Source organism: Urocitellus parryii, chromosome 12 (assembly GCF_045843805.1).
Source record: "Urocitellus parryii isolate mUroPar1 chromosome 12, mUroPar1.hap1, whole genome shotgun sequence".
NCBI classification, from domain to species: Eukaryota; Metazoa; Chordata; class Mammalia; order Rodentia; family Sciuridae; genus Urocitellus; species Urocitellus parryii.
This window is the reverse complement of record NC_135542.1, coordinates 89,932,097-89,953,779: the sequence shown is the minus strand read 5'-3', so window position 1 is coordinate 89,953,779 and position 21,683 is coordinate 89,932,097. Positions and strand designations below refer to the sequence as shown.

Sequence of the window (21,683 nt, the reverse complement as noted above, 5' to 3'; positions counted from 1 at the left end):
GTCTTGCCTTCTTCAAGCCATTTAGCCTTCTAGCTCCTCCTCAGGGACAGGAGAGCACCCCTCAGGATCTCTGCCAGCTGTTCTTCTGACTGTGATGCTCATCCCATCCCTTCCTCAGGTAGCCACTGTCAGGAAACCTTCTGTGGCCACTCAATCTAAGACTACAACCCTCTCCTTTCCTCTCCCTTTCATAATGTTTAAACACCAGTCACTAGGTATGTATATATCTTATTTCTTTTCCATCTTTCCTATTAGAATATTTCTTCAAAGAAGTCAGAGATTGCTGGACGCAGTGGCGCACACCTGTAATCCCAGCCAGTGGCTCGGGGGACAGACAGGAGGATCACAAGTTCAAAGCCAACCTCAGCAAAATCGAGGCACTAAGCAACTCAGTGAGACCCTGTCTCTAAATAAAATGCAAAATAGGGCTGGGGATGTGGCTCAGTGGTCAAGTGCCCCGGAGTTCAATCCCCAGTATGCCCCCCCAAAAAAGAGAGATTTTCATCTGTTTTGTTCAAGGCTGCCTCCTCAGCTCTGGAACCAGCACAAAGTGGGTTCTCCATAAATATTTCCAAATGGTTGACTGAGAGAATAAGTGAATTCCACACCCATCATCACTGACTCTTGCTGGAACAGTACTGAGCCCGGCCAATATATCCCTGCCCTCAGGATGCTCACCATCAGGGGATAGAGACAACAGATAGCAACAACCAGATCTAAAGGCACAGTGGGAAGTACTTTCAAGAAGCAAGAAGCCCAAAGGAGCCAGCAACTCGCCATGGGATGAAGGATGGTGATGGAGGGACTATCTAGAGCTGCCCCCTCTCCAGAATCTTCTCTAGTTGCTTGGACCCTATGCTCCTCCTCCTGACTCTACACCTCTCACTCACCCTCAAGATGTAGTGAACACTTGGTTCCTTCCCAACATCCAGCCCCTTCCTCTCTCCTAGCAGAACCTGGCTGTGCATATGCCCATTTCCAGCTCCAGAGTGGATCTTGCCCTATCTGAGTCCATCTCCTGACAATGGCTATTGGTTAAACAGTGGACATGCACCCGATTTTTGTTCCCCTGAAAGGAGAAGCTTCTATGCTATGAATGGAGAAGCCCAACTCCCTCTCCTGCCTCATGAGAATAATGAAGCACGTAGATCCACTTGCCAACCAGCCTCTGGGATGTAGCAGGATCCAAAGACCAGAGAGAAAAGTGGAGTCTGCTTAGGTCCAGGGTGACGCTGTGGATCATCTATACCCAAAGCTCATCTGTCTCTGGTGAGTCAATTAGGTGCATTGATCAAAAGACAATTTATCATTCAAGTCTATTTGAGTCAAGAATTTCAGGCATGTGCAACCCAAGTCATCCTTCCTGATTCCCATGACTTTGGTACCACGTGGGTGCCCACAGCCTTCAGATGCCCCCATCAGGTCTACCACTCTCCTCTTCTGCCTGGGTTACTACAGGTGACCCCTAACTGGCCACAGTCACTCTGGCAATACACACACACACACACACACACACACACACACACACACTTTAGTCAGTTAATCGTAGAACAAATAGGATCAGATCACTGCCTTACCTAAAACTCCTCAAAGCCCTCCTAGGCTCTTGGAATATCCCAGATTCCTTTCCTCTGCCCAGACGGTAAGGCCATTCAGCCCCTGACCCTGAACGCTAGCTCCAGGGAATTCTCAGTTTCTAGGACATGCCGAGTCCCTTCTACCTCTAAGGTGGGCTGTCCCCTCTGTTTGCAGCTGCCTGTGCTGCTCTCTCTTCAGGGCCACCCCCATCCATCCCTTGGGCCTCAGCTCAAATATTGCTTCCCCAGAGAAGCAGTCCCTGGCCTCCTGATATAGGCTGGGTCCTCTGGCAAATAACTACCTGCTAGTGCTTTTCCTTCTTAGCACCATCACAATTGTACAGAGTGCCTACTTGTGTAATTGTTGAATGTCTAGCTAGACCGTGGAGTGGTGAATGAGGGCGGAGACGGAGGCTTGATGGCCCAGGTATCCCTGTTGTGTAGGTCAAGGCTGTCCTGGAGTGGATGTGATGGACATTGCATGTGGCTCTGGGAATGGTTCCACTCCATGATCTGGCTAAGCCAGTGGTTCTCAGAGAATAATACCACCCTCTAGAGGAAATTTTAGATATTGTGGAATTTTCTTAATTGTCACATTGATTCCTGTCTCCCCGTCCTACCCCATCCACATCTACACCCCAGGCCCCTCACGCAGAACATTGGCAGGGGATATATCTAATATTTCCAGAGGAACATTCCAAGGGATTTGAACAAACTCTTGGCTTATGTCCAAGGAACGGGGGCTCCACACACTTCTGCAAACCAGAAAAGTGGCACCTAGGGACCTGAGTCCTGGGTATTTCCAAAGGCCTCTTTCCCATCCCAATCTCCAACTTCTCAGTTTGGCCCTTCCTATTCACTGCTCAGGAATTCTCCCTAAACAGAGAGTTTTCCCCTTGCAGGCTTCAAACTGGGGCCTACGAACTTAATGAGGCTTCTTCCCAAGGGACTTGTATCAGTAATGAAGCTGTAACCAACAGTGTGTTTGAGTTCTCAACTTGCCCCTCGATATCTGTCCTCCTCTTCTTCTACAGACATTTTCCAGAATGTTTTACTTGGTATAGGGCCACTCAAATAGAAAAACTAATTTCCCAGCTTCTTCTGCAGCTAGATTGGACCATGAGATTGAATGATGACCAACAGGATATGAGCAGGAGGGACGTGAATATAACTGCCTTACAAAGCAAGGACATGTCTCCCCAACCCCTTTTCCCTCAGGATGGAATGTGAACCATGGTGGTGAGCCATCCGGGACCAAGTTGTGAGGGGGGCCCTGGGGATTGTAGAGCAACAAGGCAGGAGGATCTGGGTTCCCGGACAGCCTGATGGACCAGAATCTTGCCAGCCAGGATGACGTGCATCTCAGTTAGTACAGGAGTGAGGGGACTATCCTGTTTATCCCACCATTACTTAGGATTCCATTCCCAACAGCCAGGTCTGCATCCCACTTAAGACTGTGGGTGAGAGCAGCTCCTCAGATCCCAGGCTGCTCCGGCCCTGCTAGGAAAGTGACAGGCCAGTTTAGGAGCCATAATCTGGCAGGAACAGGACCTGTTTACTTCGATTCCCAGGGCTGTCAGAGGTAAGGAGGGATCAGATTAAAATTCATCAGGTTAAAGTCATCCTGGACCTAAACAATGTTTTATAACAAACTCCTGCCTTAATTAAGCTTTAGAGGATTTTCCATATAAATTTCAATTTACAGCTTGTCTTGAGAAATCAGAGAAGCTGACAGGTGGACCCCCAAATTTCTGCCTGACACTGATAATCTGGCACCTGTGAACAGGGGCTTGGGGAGGGGTGGGGTGCACACTTGCCCCCACTTACTCAATAGGCACATTTAGTTTTCCCTCTGGCCTCATCATCTCCATTGCACCACCTGCCAAGACCCCAGAGACACCTGAGTTTGTGAGCCCTGTCCTCTCTGTCATCTATTAGTGGCTTTATCTCCCTGATCATGGAAGAAGGTTGGAAGAAGCAGCTCGCCGTCTCTGATCACTTTCTTCTAATATTGTGGGGGGCTTTATTTCATCCCAAGGCCAAGGTGTGTACAGGATTCCTTTAGGGCACATTTGCAATATCAAAATCTTCCAGAAATATGGATTTCCCACTGCTTCCTTCCCTCTCCCCTCCCTTTCATTTAAGGATGTGTCACACGGATATCACGATGCAACCAGTGGAGATTGACAGGCACCTGTGTGTCCACTGAGAGCGTAAAATGCACACACCGTCCTGATTTCAGCTACAGCCACGATTGTGCGACTGCCAGGAAAGAGCCTGCCCAGAAGGGAAATGATCCTGGGCCTCCAGCCCAGTTCACCTTGCCCTTGCAGTATGACCTGAGGCATGTGATTCACCCTTCAGAGTCTATGTAGGCTTCTGTGAAAGCAAGAAGATTACACTTCACATAGGTGTTGGGAGGACTGAGCAAAACACCAGTGCCTTTTGCAGAGTGCCCAAGCAGCATATATGTGACAGGTGTCAGCGCCCTCCCTGCTAGCATGTCCTGCCAATGAATAAATGTGGAAAGAGGAACATGCAGGGAGCAAGAAAGACAGGAGAGAGGACCCTGGAGCCAGACTGTTTGGGCTTGAATCCAAACTCCACTACTTAGCAGCATATAACCTCAAGCAAGTTACTTAACCTCTTCGTGCCTCTGTTTTTCTATCTGTGAAATGGGGGTGATGACAGTTGCTACCATATATGCTTGCTAGGGGGATGAAATGAGGTTGATGTAAATGTATCTAAGTGCCTGTTACCAATTTGAAGTGGACCATGATGTAGCTCATGTTAAATGTTCTACTTAGAAGACTGTCTGGCACTTCATAAGCACAGGATCAGTTCAACAGGTCTCTTTCATAGGATTGTTATGAGCTTTCAAAAACCAGTCTTGGAACATGGCATCTTGTTCATAATGAATGTCCATTCCCTCTCCTTGTGAGGAAGACTTATTTTAAAAATCAGGATCCTTCACTTTTTGTCTCCCAGTACACCCCCCCCAATAGCCCTGCACCCCCCTTGCTTCAACTCTGTCCCATGCTGGGGACCCAGAACACTGCCCTCCCTGGCTGACTCAGTCGGGGCACTCCGGGTGTGGGCAGCGCGTGGTATGCATTCCAAAGCACTTTCTAATCTATGAGCCATGGATGTTGAGAACAACAAAGGGCACTGCCAGGCCAGGGGTACTCTGGTCACTGTGTGACCTAGGCTAGGCCCCTGTACTTCTCTGGGCCAAATTCTTACCTTTAAAGGGGGAGTCTATCCTTGCCCTTCAGCCTCACAGAGCTGCTATAAGCAAGAAGTAAAATTATGCTTATACAGAGGAGCTATGAGTTGTCATTATGGGATGTTAAAATCATGTAGCCAGAGGAGGGGCTTTATAGGACAAAAACATAGTGTGGGAAGCTAGATCCCCAACAGCTGGTGAGGGTTACTTCTCAGAAGGGAGTTTTGCTTTCATCTTGTGTCCCAGACCAGAGCCTCTGTGCAATCATTCACTAACCTGGCCCTGGCCTGGAGAAGGAGGGAGAGCAGGCCTGCATGGGCAAGGAGGCCAAATTTGGACTTGGGTTTGGAGCTGGGCTAATGCAGGAGGTGGAATGTGGCCAGGGATGGGGAGGGGAAGGACTGTATTCCCCACAGCCCGGTGTTGACACTGGTCACTGCAAATCAGGGTTCATTCAGGCCCAGGGGATCGTCATGGACAATATACCTGCTTTCCCTCCAGCTAGCTCTGGGCTCTAGGGAGGGGAAGCCCACTCAGAGGAGCCAGACAGGGCAAAGGACAGCCTTCAGAGATGGGGCAGGGGAGGGATGTATAAATATGGGGATGGAGGAAGGGGAGACTGCTCCTCAGACAGGCCCTGGGGGCTGAAATAATGACCAGAGAGAAGCCACACCAGCAGTACTTCCTGTGGGTAAAGCACTTCTGGGGTTAGGAAATGCTTCCCTCATTATTTCTCCTTTCCTCTCTCATACTAGAGTTCGATCTAGGGTGAGGGACACAGGGAGAGATAGGAGGCTGGTGTATTGAATGGGAGGAGGTGGCTCAGGCCAAGTGGACACTAGAGACAAAGCCCCTGAGAGACGGCTGTGGACGAGAGTGTATGTTGGGCACTGCACAGCTGTGGAGAGGCCCTTCCCATTCAGCCTTGCACTTGGATTACTGAATGGGGCAGGGGTGCTGCAAGAGAGGGCAGCTGCTTAATGCACAACGGTCTTTCTCCCCTGCAAGAGGATCTTCCCTCTCTTCAGCCAGGAGTTTACAGTGTGAATAGTGTCCCCTGAAGTTGTGCAACATGGAGCCGGGAGCCATCAGCCAGGCAGTTGAACCGGGCCACTGGCCTGCCCGGAACTGAGGATGCAGAGAGGAAGTACCAACCCCCCCTCCCTACCACACACATACTGACACCACTGTCCTCCTGACTGGAAACACCTTGCTAAAGCTAGTTTCCGGAGGCTGCTGTGGAAAACTGTTTGAGAGCAGGTCAAAGAGCATGTTAGGGAAAAATACAGGTGGACAGCCCCTGCCCCAGGATTCTCTGGTACATGCTGCTTTCCAGGCCACAGAACCCTTCAGCAATTCCCAGCTCTACCCTGGCCCAACAAGGTCAGAAGACCCCAATCGCATAGCCAGCAGTGGAGTGCCTGAGACAGCACATCTGTGTGTGCTGGGGTGGACAAGTCTGCATTCTTGGGGCCTCTACTCCTTGGAGTATGTGGGATGTCCCATGAGCTCCAAGCTGTGCACCAAATATGTGTACACTGACATTTAGGAACAGGTGTACCTCTGAGTGGGTGAAATGGAAAGGGAATGTCTGTGCTGAAGGCCCAGGGATCAGCTGATGCTATAACATTATTATTATTATTATTATTATTATTATTATTATTTTAGTTGTAGATGGACATATACCTTTGTTCTATTTATTTTTACTTACATGTGGTGCTAAGGATGGAGCCCAGTGCCTCACACATGCTAGGCAGGCACTCTACCACAGAGCCATGCCCCCAGCCCCTGATGCTATTTCTAGGGCCTGGGATGCAGGTAGATTGCAAGTCAGACCTCTGGGGAGAAGGGGGCGTGGCAGGTGATGGAGGCTGAGAAGGGAACCCACAGAGTGGGTCAGGAGACTGGCTTAAACTCTAGCCCCCCCTGATCCTTCACTATGACACCAATCCCAAAGACCCAGCTGTGTAGATTCCAGCCCTGGCTTGTCCCTGAGGAGGTCCTGGGGAAGCAGACAGGACGGAGCCCTCATATACTGGAGGAAAAAACTCCAGACACAACCCTATGAAGACCTTCTTATGGGAGGTCCCAATCTTGTAGAGGAGCAGGCCGCATTGCTCAAGGTGGCCCCAATCTGATAATGGACACCAGATAACACCCAGACAATGTACCTGTCTGCTGGGGAGGGTTGGGGATAGACAGAAAGCCCCTAAAGGTTGGTGCTGGCGACAGCTGTACCCAGTTGCTCTATTTCTTCCATCCTGTGCCCAAAGCAAGAATAGGATTCCTGGAGAGGTGGGCGTGCCTCTGCCCCCAGCGGCCACAAATCAGCTCAGCTCAGACTCTGGTAGTGAGCAAGGCGTGAGGAGAGAAGCCAGGCCTGGGGCTGGAAGAGCTGGGTTATAAATAGGTCTGAGAGCAGGCCTTCCGGGAGAGGATCCCGGGGGAGCCTGGCGACACCGCGCTTTGCTACCCACAGTGCGGAAAGACACATTTCAAGAGTCCAGAAGAGGTGAAAGGAGAGAAAGCGCTGCTCAGCGCTCTCTCTCTCTCTCTCTCTCTCTCTCTCTCTCTCTCTCTTCCTCCTCCTCCTCCTCCTCCTCCTCCTCCTCCTCCTCCTCCTCCTCTTCTTTTCTTTTCTCTCTCTCCTTCTTCTCTCTCTTTCTGTCCTTCTCTCTCCTTTCTCTCTCTCTCTCTCTCTCTCTCTCTCTCTCTCTCTCTCTCTCTCTCATCTCTCTCTCCTTTTCTCTTTCCCTCCCCCTCTCTCAGCCTCAGTTTCCCTCTGAGTCGCCCCTCCTGGAGGATGTCATGCTTTTGCCACACTCCACCGCACTCTGGCAGCTGGGACAGGGTCCCCCACCTCCAGGCGCTCTCCAGGGCACAGAGCCTTGGCGTCTCCTCCCCCGACCCCACCCTAAGCCCTGGCGGGAGCTCGGCCCCCCCTACCTGCAAACACCGCGGAGCAGTAGGCATCGCTGATGTCGGTGTCCGGGGTGTGGACGTTCTCGGCGTAGAGGATGAAGACCCTCAGCATGCCTGGCGCGCCTAATGTCCCGTGCGCCCCGGGAGCAAAGAGGGCTGGGAAGGACCGGTCGGGCCGGACCGAGGCGCTGCTCGAGGGTGCCCTCCCTGGAGAGGGCCGGCGGAGCGAGGCTGCCTCAGGATCTCTGGCTCCTGGATCAGAGCAGCTGCTCTTAAAGGGGAACAGGCCAACCCAAGCCTCTCCAGTGGGCTAGGCTCGGTCCCCGCCCCCGGCTGCGCTCAACGCCAGTCTGCGGGCGTTGCTAGAGCAGGGGCTTCTATTCATTGTCCAGCCCCGCAGCCCTACGTCGGCTCCACAGAGATGTAATTCAATGCTCGGGCCACCAGCATCCCCAATGACAAGGCACTTTACACCTGACTGGTGAACCGCGGACAGGGCGGCGGCCGCAATGGCCTGGGACTGGACCAGGACTCAGCGCCCGGCGTAGCCTAGATCCCTCTCACTTATGCTCGGCCCTTCTCCTGATCTTATACCCCCAGCGGAGCGCTGCTCCAAGCCTGTCTCTAGCTCCTGCGGTTCGGATTCCATAACTCTCCAGAAGCCACACGACCTCTCTGAGTAGGACCCACAGGGGATCCCTAGGTAGGGCTGGGGAGCAGGCGCAGGGCCGGCACTTTTCCCTTAGCTTAGAATTTCATTGGCAGACAGAACGGCTGCCTTAAAATTTTGCTTAATGCTGAGACTGGAGTCACATCCCGACCCAGAACTTGTCCTGGTGTGCCACAGTTCTCTGGTTTTGATTCACTGGAGGGGACAGTTAATGTCCACATTACTGCCCAGATCAGAAAAGTAGTGTACCTAGGACCTTAAAAGTTAATGTTGGCTTCTTTCCTTGTACCCCAAGAAATTGATACGTGGCATGATGTGTTATAAATCTTTTTCTCTTCTAAATTTTTTTTTCTTCATTCTGCTGATGGAACAGACCTGTGATCCCACCGACTCGGGAGGCTGAAGCAGGAGGATGGCAAGTTCGCGGTCAGCCTAAGCAATTTAGTTAGACTGCCTCAAAATAACAAAGATGAAAAGGGTTGGGGATGTAGCTCAAAAAGCAAACAAAAAACGTGGCTTTCATTCTTAGTTGTAAAAGTAACACAAAAAAATCTCTGGTTCTAAAATGTGTTAATATATTAATATATGAATACTAACCAGTCCAGGTTTTCCCCTCTGAATGGATACATGCATATAAATTATTTATTAAATATATGGGTTCAGAACACATATGTAATCTGTGTTTAACTTTTTTTTTTATTAATGTGGTGCAGGGGGTCAAACATGGTCTCTTGTGTGCTAGCAAACACACATTTCCAGCCCTGCCTTCCACTTTTGTGTGTAACATTTTTCTTGGATCATTAAATATTCTTCTTAAACAATCTTTTCAATTGCTGTTACATAATATGCTAGATTCATAAAGCTTTCCCATTTGTACTCATTAAGCTCTTCCAAGATCCTCACTATTATAACAGTGAGAAATATTTTCTTAAAGTAATTAAAACTAGGCTAGAAACCCATCTTGTGCCATCCTTTGCTAGATCCTCAGATTGGATTCCTAGTCTCAGAATTATAAAGTTACAAGACATGACTTTTTTTAGGTGCTAGTACTTGTTGCTAAACTGCTTTCCGGGAGCTATGCAGAGCCACTCTCCCAGCAGCCTGACTCACCTTCTAAAGAGGGCCTGTTGGATGGGTGTGCAGCTGCCAACTAAACTTCCTCAAGTAGCTCATGGGGGCAGCAGACACACCCAAGGCAGAAAAAAAGTCAGCTACTGACTGGTTGAGACCCATTTGGAAGCACCAGGGGAAGCGACACTCCCCTAAAGGCCCATACATTCAAGATCAGGATAGCACACATTTCCTGTGGTCACTTAGATCCTCCTGCAGCAATCTGTCTGTGCTTTGTCTCTAGTATAATAGTTGGGGCAAGCAAAGAGCAGGGTGCTGAAATTCAATCATTCATTTAACAAGTATGTAGAAAGGATAAGCCAGGCACCATTCTGAGTGATGTGGAAACCATGATGAACAGAAGTGACATGTCCCTGTTATGGGCTGAATTGTGTCCCTCCAAAAGACATGTTGCAAACAACTTCTGGTACCTTGGAATGTGACTATATTTGGAAGATAGGACTACTAAATAAATAAATAAGCAGGTAAATAAATGGAAGATAGGGTGATTGAGGTACATTGAGTTCGTTAGAGTGGGCCCTAATATAGTCTGACTAGTGTCCTTATAAAAAAATGGAAATCTGAACAAAGATAAAACAGAAATATGTGCACACACAGAAAGGCCATATGAGGACCCAGTGAGAAGGTATCCATCTGCAAGTCAAAGAGGGCAAGGGTCGGCCTTAGAAGAAATGTCAATTAGCCAGGTGTGGGGGCACATGCCTTGTAATCCCAGTGGCTTGGGAGGCTGAAGCAGGAGGATTGTAGGTTCAAGTCCAGCCTCAGCAACTTAGTAAGGCTCTAAGTAACTTAGGGAGACTCTATATCAAAATAAAATAAAAAATAAAAAGAGCTATGGATTTGGCTCAGTGGTAAAGTGACCCTGGATTTAATCAGAGAAGGAGAAGGAGAAAAAGAAAAAGAAGAAACCACTCCTATCCACTGACAACTTGATCTTGGACTTTCAGTTTCCAGAACAGTGAGAAATAAATTTCTTTTACTTAAGACACCCAATCTGTGGCATTTCATTTTAACAATCCTAGTAAATTTGTGAGGTTCCCAGCCTCAAGGAGCTTCCACTTTGGTGGGAGAAACTTGACATTTATTGAATGATCAAGCCAATGATACCCCAGTACACATCTGTTAGTGCAATTACGTTCAGAAAATTGGGGAGCATGAGAACAGGTGGAAGGGAACCCTAATGTAGTCCCTGGATCCAATGGCCAATTAGTTATCTGGGTGAGACTGTGGTGGGAGCAGAGGAAGAGAGTGTTCTGGGAGAAATTAGGGAGTGCTCAGTGTCAAGGTCCTGGAAGGAGTTGGGGAGGAGAGAACACAGTGTTTGGAGTATAAATTAAGGTGTGTTGGGATGCAGGGTTATATTGAAAAACTGCAGGATCTGTGGGGAGCTGCTTACAGCCTATTTAATCTAGAGAAGTGGCAGGATCTCATCTATCTCACAAAACTCCCTCTGGTTAGTTGCCTTTTGGAAAAGGAAGTGTAAGTGGAGGAAGCTCAATGGTAAAGTGCCCCTGGGTTCAACACTCCCCAAAAGGGGGGGCATGGTTGTTGCAATTTTGCCTCATCTTTTTGTAAAAGTAACATATGCTGATTTTTACACACACACACACACGAAGACATCTCTGATGAAGAGCTAGAGGTGACAGCAGAGATTCAAGGTGAGATATGAGGGAGACATGAAACAAGACCATGAAAGTGAGGATGAGTAAAGTAAGGCCAAGCTGGAAGGAAAATCTTCAGATCAGGTAATTAAATCTCTTACTACAGAACTTGGTGGTTTTGGGTGATGGGATAAAACAAATTTGTCATGGATAAAAGTGACAGGTGGATTGATAACATACATTCACTCATCAACATTTATAGGTGTCTTGTGTGTGGCAGGCAGTTGCCATACTAAGGTTTTAGAGAAGGGTTCCACGTAGGGAGTACAATTTAATTGCACTGGGAAGAAGGGCAAGAGGCCCTGTTGATGTAGGGAAAGCCCAAATTATGGTCTATTTTTAAAGAAGTACAGTTTGGCTCTATCCAGATGTATGAAGCAACATGAACCTGATCTATGGCAGAGCTAAAATTGGATCTAAGAAGTCCCTACCTAGGTGTAATTAAAGTGATTTGAAAAGAAAGAAATTTCCTCATGGGTTAAACTTTTGTACTTTATTCATACAGCAGCCTGTGTTCAAACTTTTTCTGCTTAGCTTAATCTGTGCAGAAATAAAAGTTCAGCAAGCAAGTATGTAGCCAAATTTTATTCCTCAAATTTTAAGACATGTTTATCATGTTTATTTAAAAGGATCACTTTCTCTGAGACTACTCAAGCTTAACCAATCAGATTATCTCTCCCAAGAGTTTGGAATTTGGGACCAAGAGACACTAACTAGCCTGTGTGTGACTAGAGCTCCACAAATAGAAAGGGAGGCTCAGAAATGGCCAGGTGCATGGAGAAATAGAGATCTCTCTGCAAAGAAAGAGAGATCAAGACTAGGGAATGAGGTGGGAAAACAAGAGGCAGAGACCCTCTGGATGTTGTTCCTGAGTCCCACTATTCATGTGACTCCCTATGAGTACTAAGATGGTCCTTGTGGTGATTGCCATTTCCCCTCTTCCCACCCCCTTATGAATGGTGTTGGGAGATAACCATGGCTGGAAGCTGCAGAGCCAGGACCTTCCTTTCCCTGTCACTGTGCACATTTACCCAGGCTAAGCCAGTGGGATGTTCTGTCCTAGGACTAAGTCCTTGTGGAGCTTTAGGAAGTCAGATGTTGTAGTTGCAATGGCAGCAAAAAAACAACCTTTTACTGCTGAAGATCAAAGAATCACAGCTGTGGCTTCTGCTGCTCAAGTCCCATCTATTTCCCAAGCCAAAGCCTCCAAAGCTCCCTTGAAATCTTTTCCTGCTTCTGATGCCCAGGTGGGGTTGCTGTAGCTAGCATCCAGGAACCCCAACTGACAGAGTCTCTGCACATTTGGCTTCGAGTAATTCGAAGCACAGTTCTGTTTTTTTGATGCAAAAGAACTTTGGCTATGATAGTCATGACATTAAGCATACTAACGTTCTGTTTTTCTGTCTACCTTCTCCTCTCCTTTGGAATTATGATAAGGATCCAGACCAGGAGAGAAGAGAGGGAATAATATTAAGAGTAAAGTTTTGATGGATACCAGAAAATTCCCCAGAGGATGAGGTGAAGTCTTGGGGTGTGTGTATATGTCTGTGTTGCTAGGGGGATTTATATGAGGTGAGGTCTGTCTTGGGGCAGCATTAAAGGAATAACTCTCAGAGTTGTCACATATAGCTGCACAGACAGATATGCACTGAACAATTAATTACCCTTGGTGACCTTATAGACCATAGTCCTATATAGGAGCAGAAAAGGGAGTAATCCCTCTTCTGCCCACCGTAAAGAGTGGTCAACACTCCTATACCTCCCCCCCCCAAAAAAAAAGGGCAGGTTAGTGAGAGAAAAACCTAAGAAGTTAATTTGTGTCTCCCGCTACCCCCACACTTGCTAGAACTGGGGATTGAACCCAGGGCCTTGTGCATGCTAGATATGCTATGTCCCTCTTTCTTTTCTTTCCTTTTTAAAAAATTTTGAAGCAGTATCTAAGTTACACAGGCTGGCTTCCAACTGGCGATGGTCTTCCCTCAGCCTCCTGAATAGCTGAGATTATACGTGTGTATCACCAAGTGGTCTGACTTGATGGTAGTTTTGTGACATGAAAGCCCAAGCCTCAAGCCCCAGGATGAACTATCCATTTTTATGCTTAGGTTTGACAAAGCACAGACAACCATGCAGAAATGTGATTAGACCCAAAGATCATGATCAAATGCTAGTGGACTGCAAGGACAGTCAGCAAGGCCTGTCTGACATTCCTTCCTGCTGCCTATAGGGCAGGGTCCTTTCTGAAATGAAGGTCTTATGATCTACTATTAGATAAGGGAGGCTAGAAAATTTCCTTATGGTCAGCTCCAAGAAAGAAAAACAGGGAAAAATTAAAGTGATATTTTTAGGTTTCATGGCTAGCTTTGCGGGGCGGGGGGTGGGGGGGGGTAGGGAAGGGTTCTGGTTTCTGACTTACCCTGGGGGAGAGGGATTCTAGTTTCTACAGCTTGGCTTGGTGGAGAGTGAGAGGTGAGATAGGACAGCAGGAGAAGGCAAGAGAGAAATTTTGCATCTGAAGCCTTCCCTTTGGGGTGTAATTTTCTGAGCCCCAATACCTGTCAAAGCCAGATTTCTAACTAAACAACAGGCAGTTAGTTTTAGCTCAGCACACCCCCTCAACTCACCCAAAGAAATCTACTCTATAGACAGACCAGATAGGACATAACCAAAGCTAAAAATCTTTTTGTGGTTAAAATTTTCAGTTCTTTCCCTTATGGCTTCTACTTTTATTGTTGTAATAAATGATCCCTGACTTATCCCAAGGTTACATATTTACACAGATATTCCTAAATTTACCCATATTTATCAGCTGAGTTACTTTGATTGTTAACTCAGGATTTCATCTGGTTTCTCCTCTGGGAAAGTTCCCAACGAGAGCAACTTAAGGAAAAATTATTTAAATCATCAAGGTCAATCCATTTTTCTTTCTGTGAGCTCAAGTCTTTTAGGACCATACACTCTGTGCTCTGGGACAGAGAAATCTGGTAGGTCAAAGTGTACTAGGGGAAAGGAATGGAGAATAAATAGTAAACATGTTAGAACCCTGTTTCCACATGAACTTATTTTTATTTTAAGACATTATATAATGAGAGTTTGTGGTGAGAATAAAACATTCGTAAAGCACTATTTTAAGGTTATCCAGAATTGGGGAGAGTATCTCTCTTCTCTGGCTGAGGTGGTAGTTTTATTCTTTTAAATTGCAGCAGGTTGATGGGACTGCAAATTGGTGCAACCACTCTGGAAAGCAGTATGGAGATTCCTCAAAAAACCTGGAATGGAACCACCATTTGAACTAGTTATCACACTCCTTGCTGTATACCCAAAAGACTTAAATAAGCATATTACAGTGACACAGCCACATCAATGTTTATAGCAACTCAACTCACAATAGCTAAGGTGCCTTCAACAAATGAATGCATAAAGGAAATGTGTATATATACCCAAATGGAATATTAGCTATAAAGAAGAATGAAATTATGGCATTTTCCAGTAAATGCATGGAACTTGATCCTATCATGCTAAGTGAAATAAGCCAATCCCCCAAAATCAAAGGCTGAATGATCTCTCTGATATGCGGATGCTGACACACAAAAAGGTCATTGAGTTAGACAATGGGGAATGAAGGGAAGGGAGGGGAGACAGGAATAGGAAAGACAGTAGAATAAATCGGACATCCATGTTTATATAGAATTCCACCAGTGAAACTCCACATCGTGTACAATCGCAAGAATGGAATCCCAACTAGAATATACACCCTGTATGTATAATGTCAAAATATACTCTACTGTCATGTACATCTAGAAACAATAAAAAAAATCATAGCTGGATAAGAAATTATAGCACACCAAGATGGAAGCTGGTAAAAAGATTTTATTTTCTGCTTCCTTGTCAAATGCAGACATGTCCCCTCTGTTCCTGCCCTCTTCTGAAGGTGAGATTCAACAGTCTGGATTATCCAGGGCCATGGGGTGTGTGCTTTGCTTGTTTGCTCACTGGGGGCTGACAACAGAGGGTACCTACTTCCCATAGCCAAGTATAGCAGGCAGAGGGGAAAACAAACCTTCCAGCAAAGACATATTCAATTCCTAATCCCCAAGACTTGTGAACATTATGTGATTAAAGATTTTGAGAGGGGTTTATCCTGAATCATCCCAGTAGACCATAAACACAAAACCACATATATCTATAGAAGAGCGAGGCAGAGTTATTAGACACCTATACACAAAGAAAAGCATGTGAGGATAAAGGCAGAGTTTGGAGTGATGCAGCCACAAGTCAAGGAATGTAGCCACTAGCAGCTGGAGGAGGCAAGAAACCAATAATCCTCCAAAGCCTCAGAAGGAGTGTGCTTCTACAAACACTTTGATCTTGGATTCTTCTTCTTCTTCTTTTTTTTTGTACCAGGGATTAAACCCAGGGGTGCTTAACCACTGAACCACTTTCCCAGCCCATTGATCTTGTGACACAGCCACATCAAGAATTTTCAAAGAATAAACTTGTTTCAAGGTAACCAGGTTGTGACCATTGGCTATAACTAATATACCAAGCCTTTGACAACACAACCAGATCAGTGCTGAGAAGGATGGGTGTTCCAACAATTTTATACTGCTTACTATTTCAGGGCAAAAATGGGTCCTGGAGAGGTTAGTTCTTCAAACCGTGAAATTAAGGGACATGTTTGATACCATTTTCTAATATAAGAAGTGAGAAACCCCCAGGAAACAGAATTCTGACCAAGACACAATGTGAAAACACTACATGATTTCTATGTTCCCTGTCTTCTAAGAAGTCCATACAGATCCTTGTGCACAAGCTTGTTAAGAATCACAGACCTGGAGATTCCAAGATGGTGGGCCAGTGAGAGGCAGCATCCTGTGTCGCTCTGTGACCCAGGTCTTACCTAGTGGAAATACAGCATCTCAGAGAGTATAAGAGGACCCCTCTACAGCTGATTTCCACAGAAATCACCAGCCATGTGACCCCCATGCAGGACTCAGAGCCTCAGTGTTCCAGCAGGACTCCAGAACCCTGGCTCCCAAACCCAAAGCCCGAAGTTCTAGCTCACCCATGGCTCTCAAGCTGCTTAGCAGGTTCACCTATCAGCACCTCTGCAGAACTCCAGAATGCAGGCCACTCAGCTACTACCTATCGACAGCAAAATGCCCAGCTCTCCTCACCTCACCAGACAACCCAGTCCTGGAAGCAGACTGACTCCATCTTGGATGACCTTTCTCACCATATTAGGTGGGGGCAGATTTCAGATCGGATCTCCATCTGGCCAGATACCAGGTATCCAGCTCCCCTCCAGCAGCAATAACTCAGCATAGTGACCACCCAACACAAAAACAGCTCTCAGTTGCACAGGTGTGCAGTGCAACCAGGGCGCTGCCCACCTGGTGTCAGCCTGGGGGTGAGAGGTCCTGCAGTTGGGAACGACTAATTGAGAGAGGGGATGGGACTAAAGTTTGGAGCCTAAAAGAGAGACCAGGATCTGGGAAATCTCCAGACAAGAGAGGAGACCATACCAGGCGCTCAAGTCAGATGAGCGGTCCCAAAAAGAGACCCGTGAGGTATAATTTCACTGCTGGGACTGGGAGTGGCACTCTCCGCTCCCAGATGCCCTACACCAGGTCCAGTCATCTCACCCTGGTTACCTACACCATCCTGAGGGCAGAGACACCAGCTTAAAACAGACTACCTCACCTATTGGATGAGAAGAGAAGCAGGAAAGAAACGGATCTCTAAAACTAGCAACAACCTCTTCTATGCTTCTATCCTCTGGACTTCACATCCCCAACATATGTGAAACCAAGAACTTTGCATAAAATACGGTTTTGAGGACTGAGTCATCTGAATAATATAATATAAAGGAGTTGCATATGCCCTTTTTGTTCTTTCTCTTTTTTCTTCTTTCATTTTTCTTTTCCCCTCCAAATTTTACTATTTTTACATCCTATATTTTTCTAAATACATCTGTGTTTGTTTTATGTACTCTACTGTCTTCCCATGTACTTGTCTACCCTAAATTACTTCCTGTCTATTCCCCTGCTACTTACCATCTTCAGTAGATTTCTCTTTCACATTTCCTAAGATATATTAACTCTATACTCTCACATCTTTCCCCCTCAGCATATCGCCCTATGGCAATGCCAGTTCATTGTCCATCGCCAGAAACTGTAACTTTTTATGAAACTATTGATTACATTTTAGATAATAATTGAATCCAACATTTCTGGACATTGAGACTAAACTGTAAATGTCTTAATAACAACAAATTATTCATAGGTGATGTATTGTTGATATTGGGATGTTAACATTGTCCCTCCCAACAAAGAGGGATCTTGGAACCCTACAAGAGCACTACAAACCTTTAGGGTATAAACAATAACACTCCAGACCCACAGAGCTAGAAAGGAAGACACCCAAGCAACATGAAAAGACAAGGGAAGAAAGCACCACAAATAAATCAAGTCAATACATCATTAGAATCATTGGCAGCTACAGCAGAAAAAAATGACAGAGAAAGATTTCAGGATATACATAGTTAAAATGTTCTGTAAACTCATTGAAGATATAAGAGAGCAAATACAAGCAGTGAAAAGACCATTTTGACAATGAGCTACATAAACAAATCCAAGAAGCCAAAGATCACCTCAACAGGGAGATAGAGGTTCTTAAAAAAAAAAAAAAAAGCCAAACAGAAATCCTTAAAATGAATGAAATAATAAACCAAATTAAAAATATATTATCTGGAAAAGAACATAGACCACACAGTGATAATGGTAAGAAACCATGAGCAGAACATTCAAGAAATATGGGATAGCATAAAAAGACCAAATTTAAGCGTTATTTGGATAGAGGAAGGGATAGTGGTCCAAACCAAAGGAAAGAACAATCTATTCAATTAAATAATATCAGAAAAGTTTCCAAACATGAGGAATGAATTGGAAATCCAAATTCAAGAAGCCTACAAGATGCTAAATCACAACAGATCCACACCAAGGCACATTATAATGAAAATGCCCAACAAACAGAATAAGGAGAGAATCTTAAAAGTCACAAGAGAAAGGAATCAGATTACATATAGGGGAAAAACCAATTAGAATAATGGCAGATTTTTCAACACAGACCCTGAAAGCTAGAAGATCCTGGGACAACATATATCAAGCTCTGAAAGAAAATGGGTGCCAACCAAGAATCTTATATCCAGCAAAATTAAGCTTTAGATTTGAAGATGAAATAAAAACCTTCCACGATAAACAAAAGTTAAAAAAATTTGTAGCTAGAAAACAGGCACTACAAACATCCTTGGCAAAATATTCCATTAAGAGGAAACAAAAAACAATGAAAATCATTAGAGGGAGGTAGTGCCCTAAAGGAAAAACTAATCATAGAGGAATAAGAAAAAATCAAAGTTAAATAACAAAAATAAACAAATATGGCTGGAAGTACAAACCATGTCTTAATAATAACCCCGAATGTTAATGGCTTAAACTCACCAATTGAAAGACATAGGCTAGCAGATTGGATTAAAAAAAAAAAAAAGACCCAACAATAGGCTGCCTATAGGAAACTCATCTGATAGGAAAAGACATACACAGACCAAAGGTGAAAGGTTGGGAAAAAACAAACCACTCACATGGACTGTGGAAGCAAGCAGGGGTTTCCATCCTCATATGAAATAAAGTAGACTTCAAGCCAAAGTTAATTAAAAGGGATAAAGATGGACATTGCATACTGCTCAAGGGAACCATACACCAACAAGACATAACAATCATAAATATATATGCCCCAAACAATGATGCAGCTATGTTCATCAAACCAATTCTTCTCAAGTCAAGAGTCAAATCAACCACAACACAATAATCTTGGGTGACTTTAACACACCTTTCTCACCACTGGATAGATCTTCCAAACAAAAGTTGAATAAAGAAACTATAGAACTCAATAACACAATCAATAACTTAGACTTAACTGACATACATAGAATATTTCAACCTGCATCAAGTGGATACACTTTCTTCTCAGCAGCACATGGATCCTTCTCTAAAATAGACCATATTATATGCCACAAAGCAATTCTCAGCAAATACAAAAAAGTAGAGATACTACCACATATTTTATCAGATCATAATGGAATAAAATTGGAAATCAATAACAAAATAAAAAATAAAAATGCGTCCATCACCTGGAGACTAAACAATATGCTACTGAATGAACAATGGGTTGCAGAAGACATCAAGGAGGAGATTAAAAAATTCTTACAGGTAAATGAGAACATAGACACAACATATCAAAATCTCTGGGATACTATGAAAACATAGTAGAATTCATTCATTAAAAGAAGAAAAAGTCAACAAATAAATGACCTCACACTATATCTCAAAGCCCTAGAAAAAGAAGAACAAATCAGCAGTAAAAGCAGTAGAAGGCAAGAAATAATTAAAATTAGAGCTGAAATCAATGAAATCAAAACAAAAGAAAACAACTGAAAAAAATTGACAAAACAAAAAGTTGGTTCTTTGAAAAAATAAATAAAATTGACAGACCCTTAGCTATACTAACGAAGAGAGAGAGAAAACTCAAATTACCAGCATATGTGATGAAATAGGTAATATCACCACAGACACTACAGAAATAGAGGATAATTAGAAATTATTTTGAAAACTTGTACTTCAATAAAATAGAAGACATTGAGGGCATTGACAAATTTCTTAAGTCATACAATTTGCCCAGACTGAATCAGGAAGATGTACACAATTTAAACAGACCAATATCAAGTGAGGAAATAGAAGACACCACCAGAAGCTTACCAACCAAGAAAAGCCCAGGACTGGATGGATTCACAGCTGAGTACTACAAGACCTTTAAAGAAGAACTAATACCAATATTCTTCAATTTATTTCAGGAAATAGTAAAAGAGACAGCACTTCCAAGCTCATTCTATGAGGCCAATATCATCCTGATTCCAAAACCAGGCAAAGACACATCAAAGAAAGAAAACCTCAGACCAATATCTCTAATGAACATAGATGTAAAAATTCTCAATAAAATTCTGGCAAATCGAATACAAAAACATATTAAATAGATTGTGCACAATGATCAAGTGGAACTCTTCCCAGGGATGCAAGGTTGGCTCAACATATGGAAATCAACAAATTTAATTCATCACATCAATAGACTTAAAGATAAGAATCATATGATCATCTCAATAGATGCAGAAAGAGCATTTGACCAGATACAACACCCCTTTATGTTCAAAACATTAGAAAAAGTAGGGATAATGAACATATCTCAACATTGTAAAGGCTATCTATGCTAAGCCTCAAGTCAACATCATTCTAAATGGAGAAAAATTAAAGGCATTCCCTGTAAAAACCAGAAAAGACAGGGATGCCCTCTTTCACCACTTCTATTTCAACATAGCTCTTGAAACACTGGCCAGAGCAATTAGACAAAAGAAATTAAAGGGATATGTGTAGGAAAAGAAGAACATAAATTAGCACTATTTGCTGACGATATGATTCTATACCTAGAAGACCCAAAAAGCTCCACCAGAAAACTTCTTGAATTCAGCAAAGTAGCAGGATATAAATCAACACCAATAAATTGAAGGCATTTCTGTTTATCAGTGACAAATTCTCGGAGAAGGAAATGAAGGAAACTACCCCATTTACGATAACTTCAAAAAAATATGATACTTGGGAATCAACTTAATGAAAGAGGTGAAAGATCTATACAATGAAAACTACAGAACCCTAAAGAAAGAAATCAAAGAAAACCTTAGAAGATGGAAAGATCTATCTTGCTCTTGGATGGGCAGAATTAATATTATCAAAATGACCATACTATCAAAAGCACTATACAGATTTAATGCAATTCCGATCAAAATCCCAGTGGCATTCATCATAGAAATAGAAAAAGCAATCATGGAATTCATCTGGAAAAATGAGACCTAGAATAGCTAAAGCAATCCTTAGCAGGAAGAGGGAATCAGGTGGCATCGCTATACCAGACCTTAAACTATACTACAGAACAATAGTAAAAAAAAAAAACAAAAAAAAAAAACAGACAAAAAAAAAAAAAAACAAAAAAAAACCCAGCATGGTATTGGCACCAAAACAGACTGGTTGACCAATGGTACAGAATAGAGGACACAGAGACTAACCCACAAAATTACAAAAACAAGGACCGGAGAAAAGATAGCATCTTCAACAAATGGTGCTGGGAAAACTGGAAATCCATATGCAACAAAATGAAATTAAACCCATATCTCTCACTATGCATAAAACTTAACTCAAAGTAGATCAAGGACCTAGGAATTAAATCAGAGACTCTGCGTCTAATAGAAGAAAAAGTAGGCCCCAATCTTCATCATGTAGGATTAGGCCCCAACTTCCTTAATAAGATTCCTATAGCACAAGAATTAAAAGCAAGAATCAATAAATGGGATGGAATTAAACTAAAAAGTTTCTTCTCAGCAAAAGAAACAATTTGTG

General features: G+C 44.2%; 1 protein-coding gene and 1 non-coding gene across 9 annotated transcripts in view; one reads left to right on the top strand and one right to left on the bottom strand.

Annotated features, from left to right (window-relative positions):
* Positions 1–7,968, bottom strand: part of Dysf (dysferlin) — a 207,897-nt gene extending 199,929 nt beyond the window's left edge. For 4 of the 8 annotated variants that reach the window (XM_026405158.2, XM_026405160.2, XM_026405147.2 and 1 more), the window contains exon 1: positions 7,750–7,966. In XM_026405158.2, the coding sequence (XP_026260943.1) occupies positions 7,750–7,837 (88 nt within the window). In that variant the 5' untranslated portion in view covers positions 7,838–7,966. Of the gene's footprint in view, positions 1–7,749 lie in introns of all 8 variants that reach the window. The other 4 variants (XM_026405156.2, XM_077791802.1, XM_026405153.2 and 1 more) reach the window with 4 other exon arrangements.
* Positions 7,969–8,521: 553 nt separating this feature from the next.
* On the top strand, positions 8,522–8,639 carry LOC113194173 (small nucleolar RNA SNORA3/SNORA45 family). The gene has a single exon (XR_003302241.1). It is a non-coding gene; the product is annotated as a small nucleolar RNA SNORA3/SNORA45 family (small nucleolar RNA).
* The last annotated feature ends 13,044 nt before the right edge of the window (positions 8,640–21,683 follow it).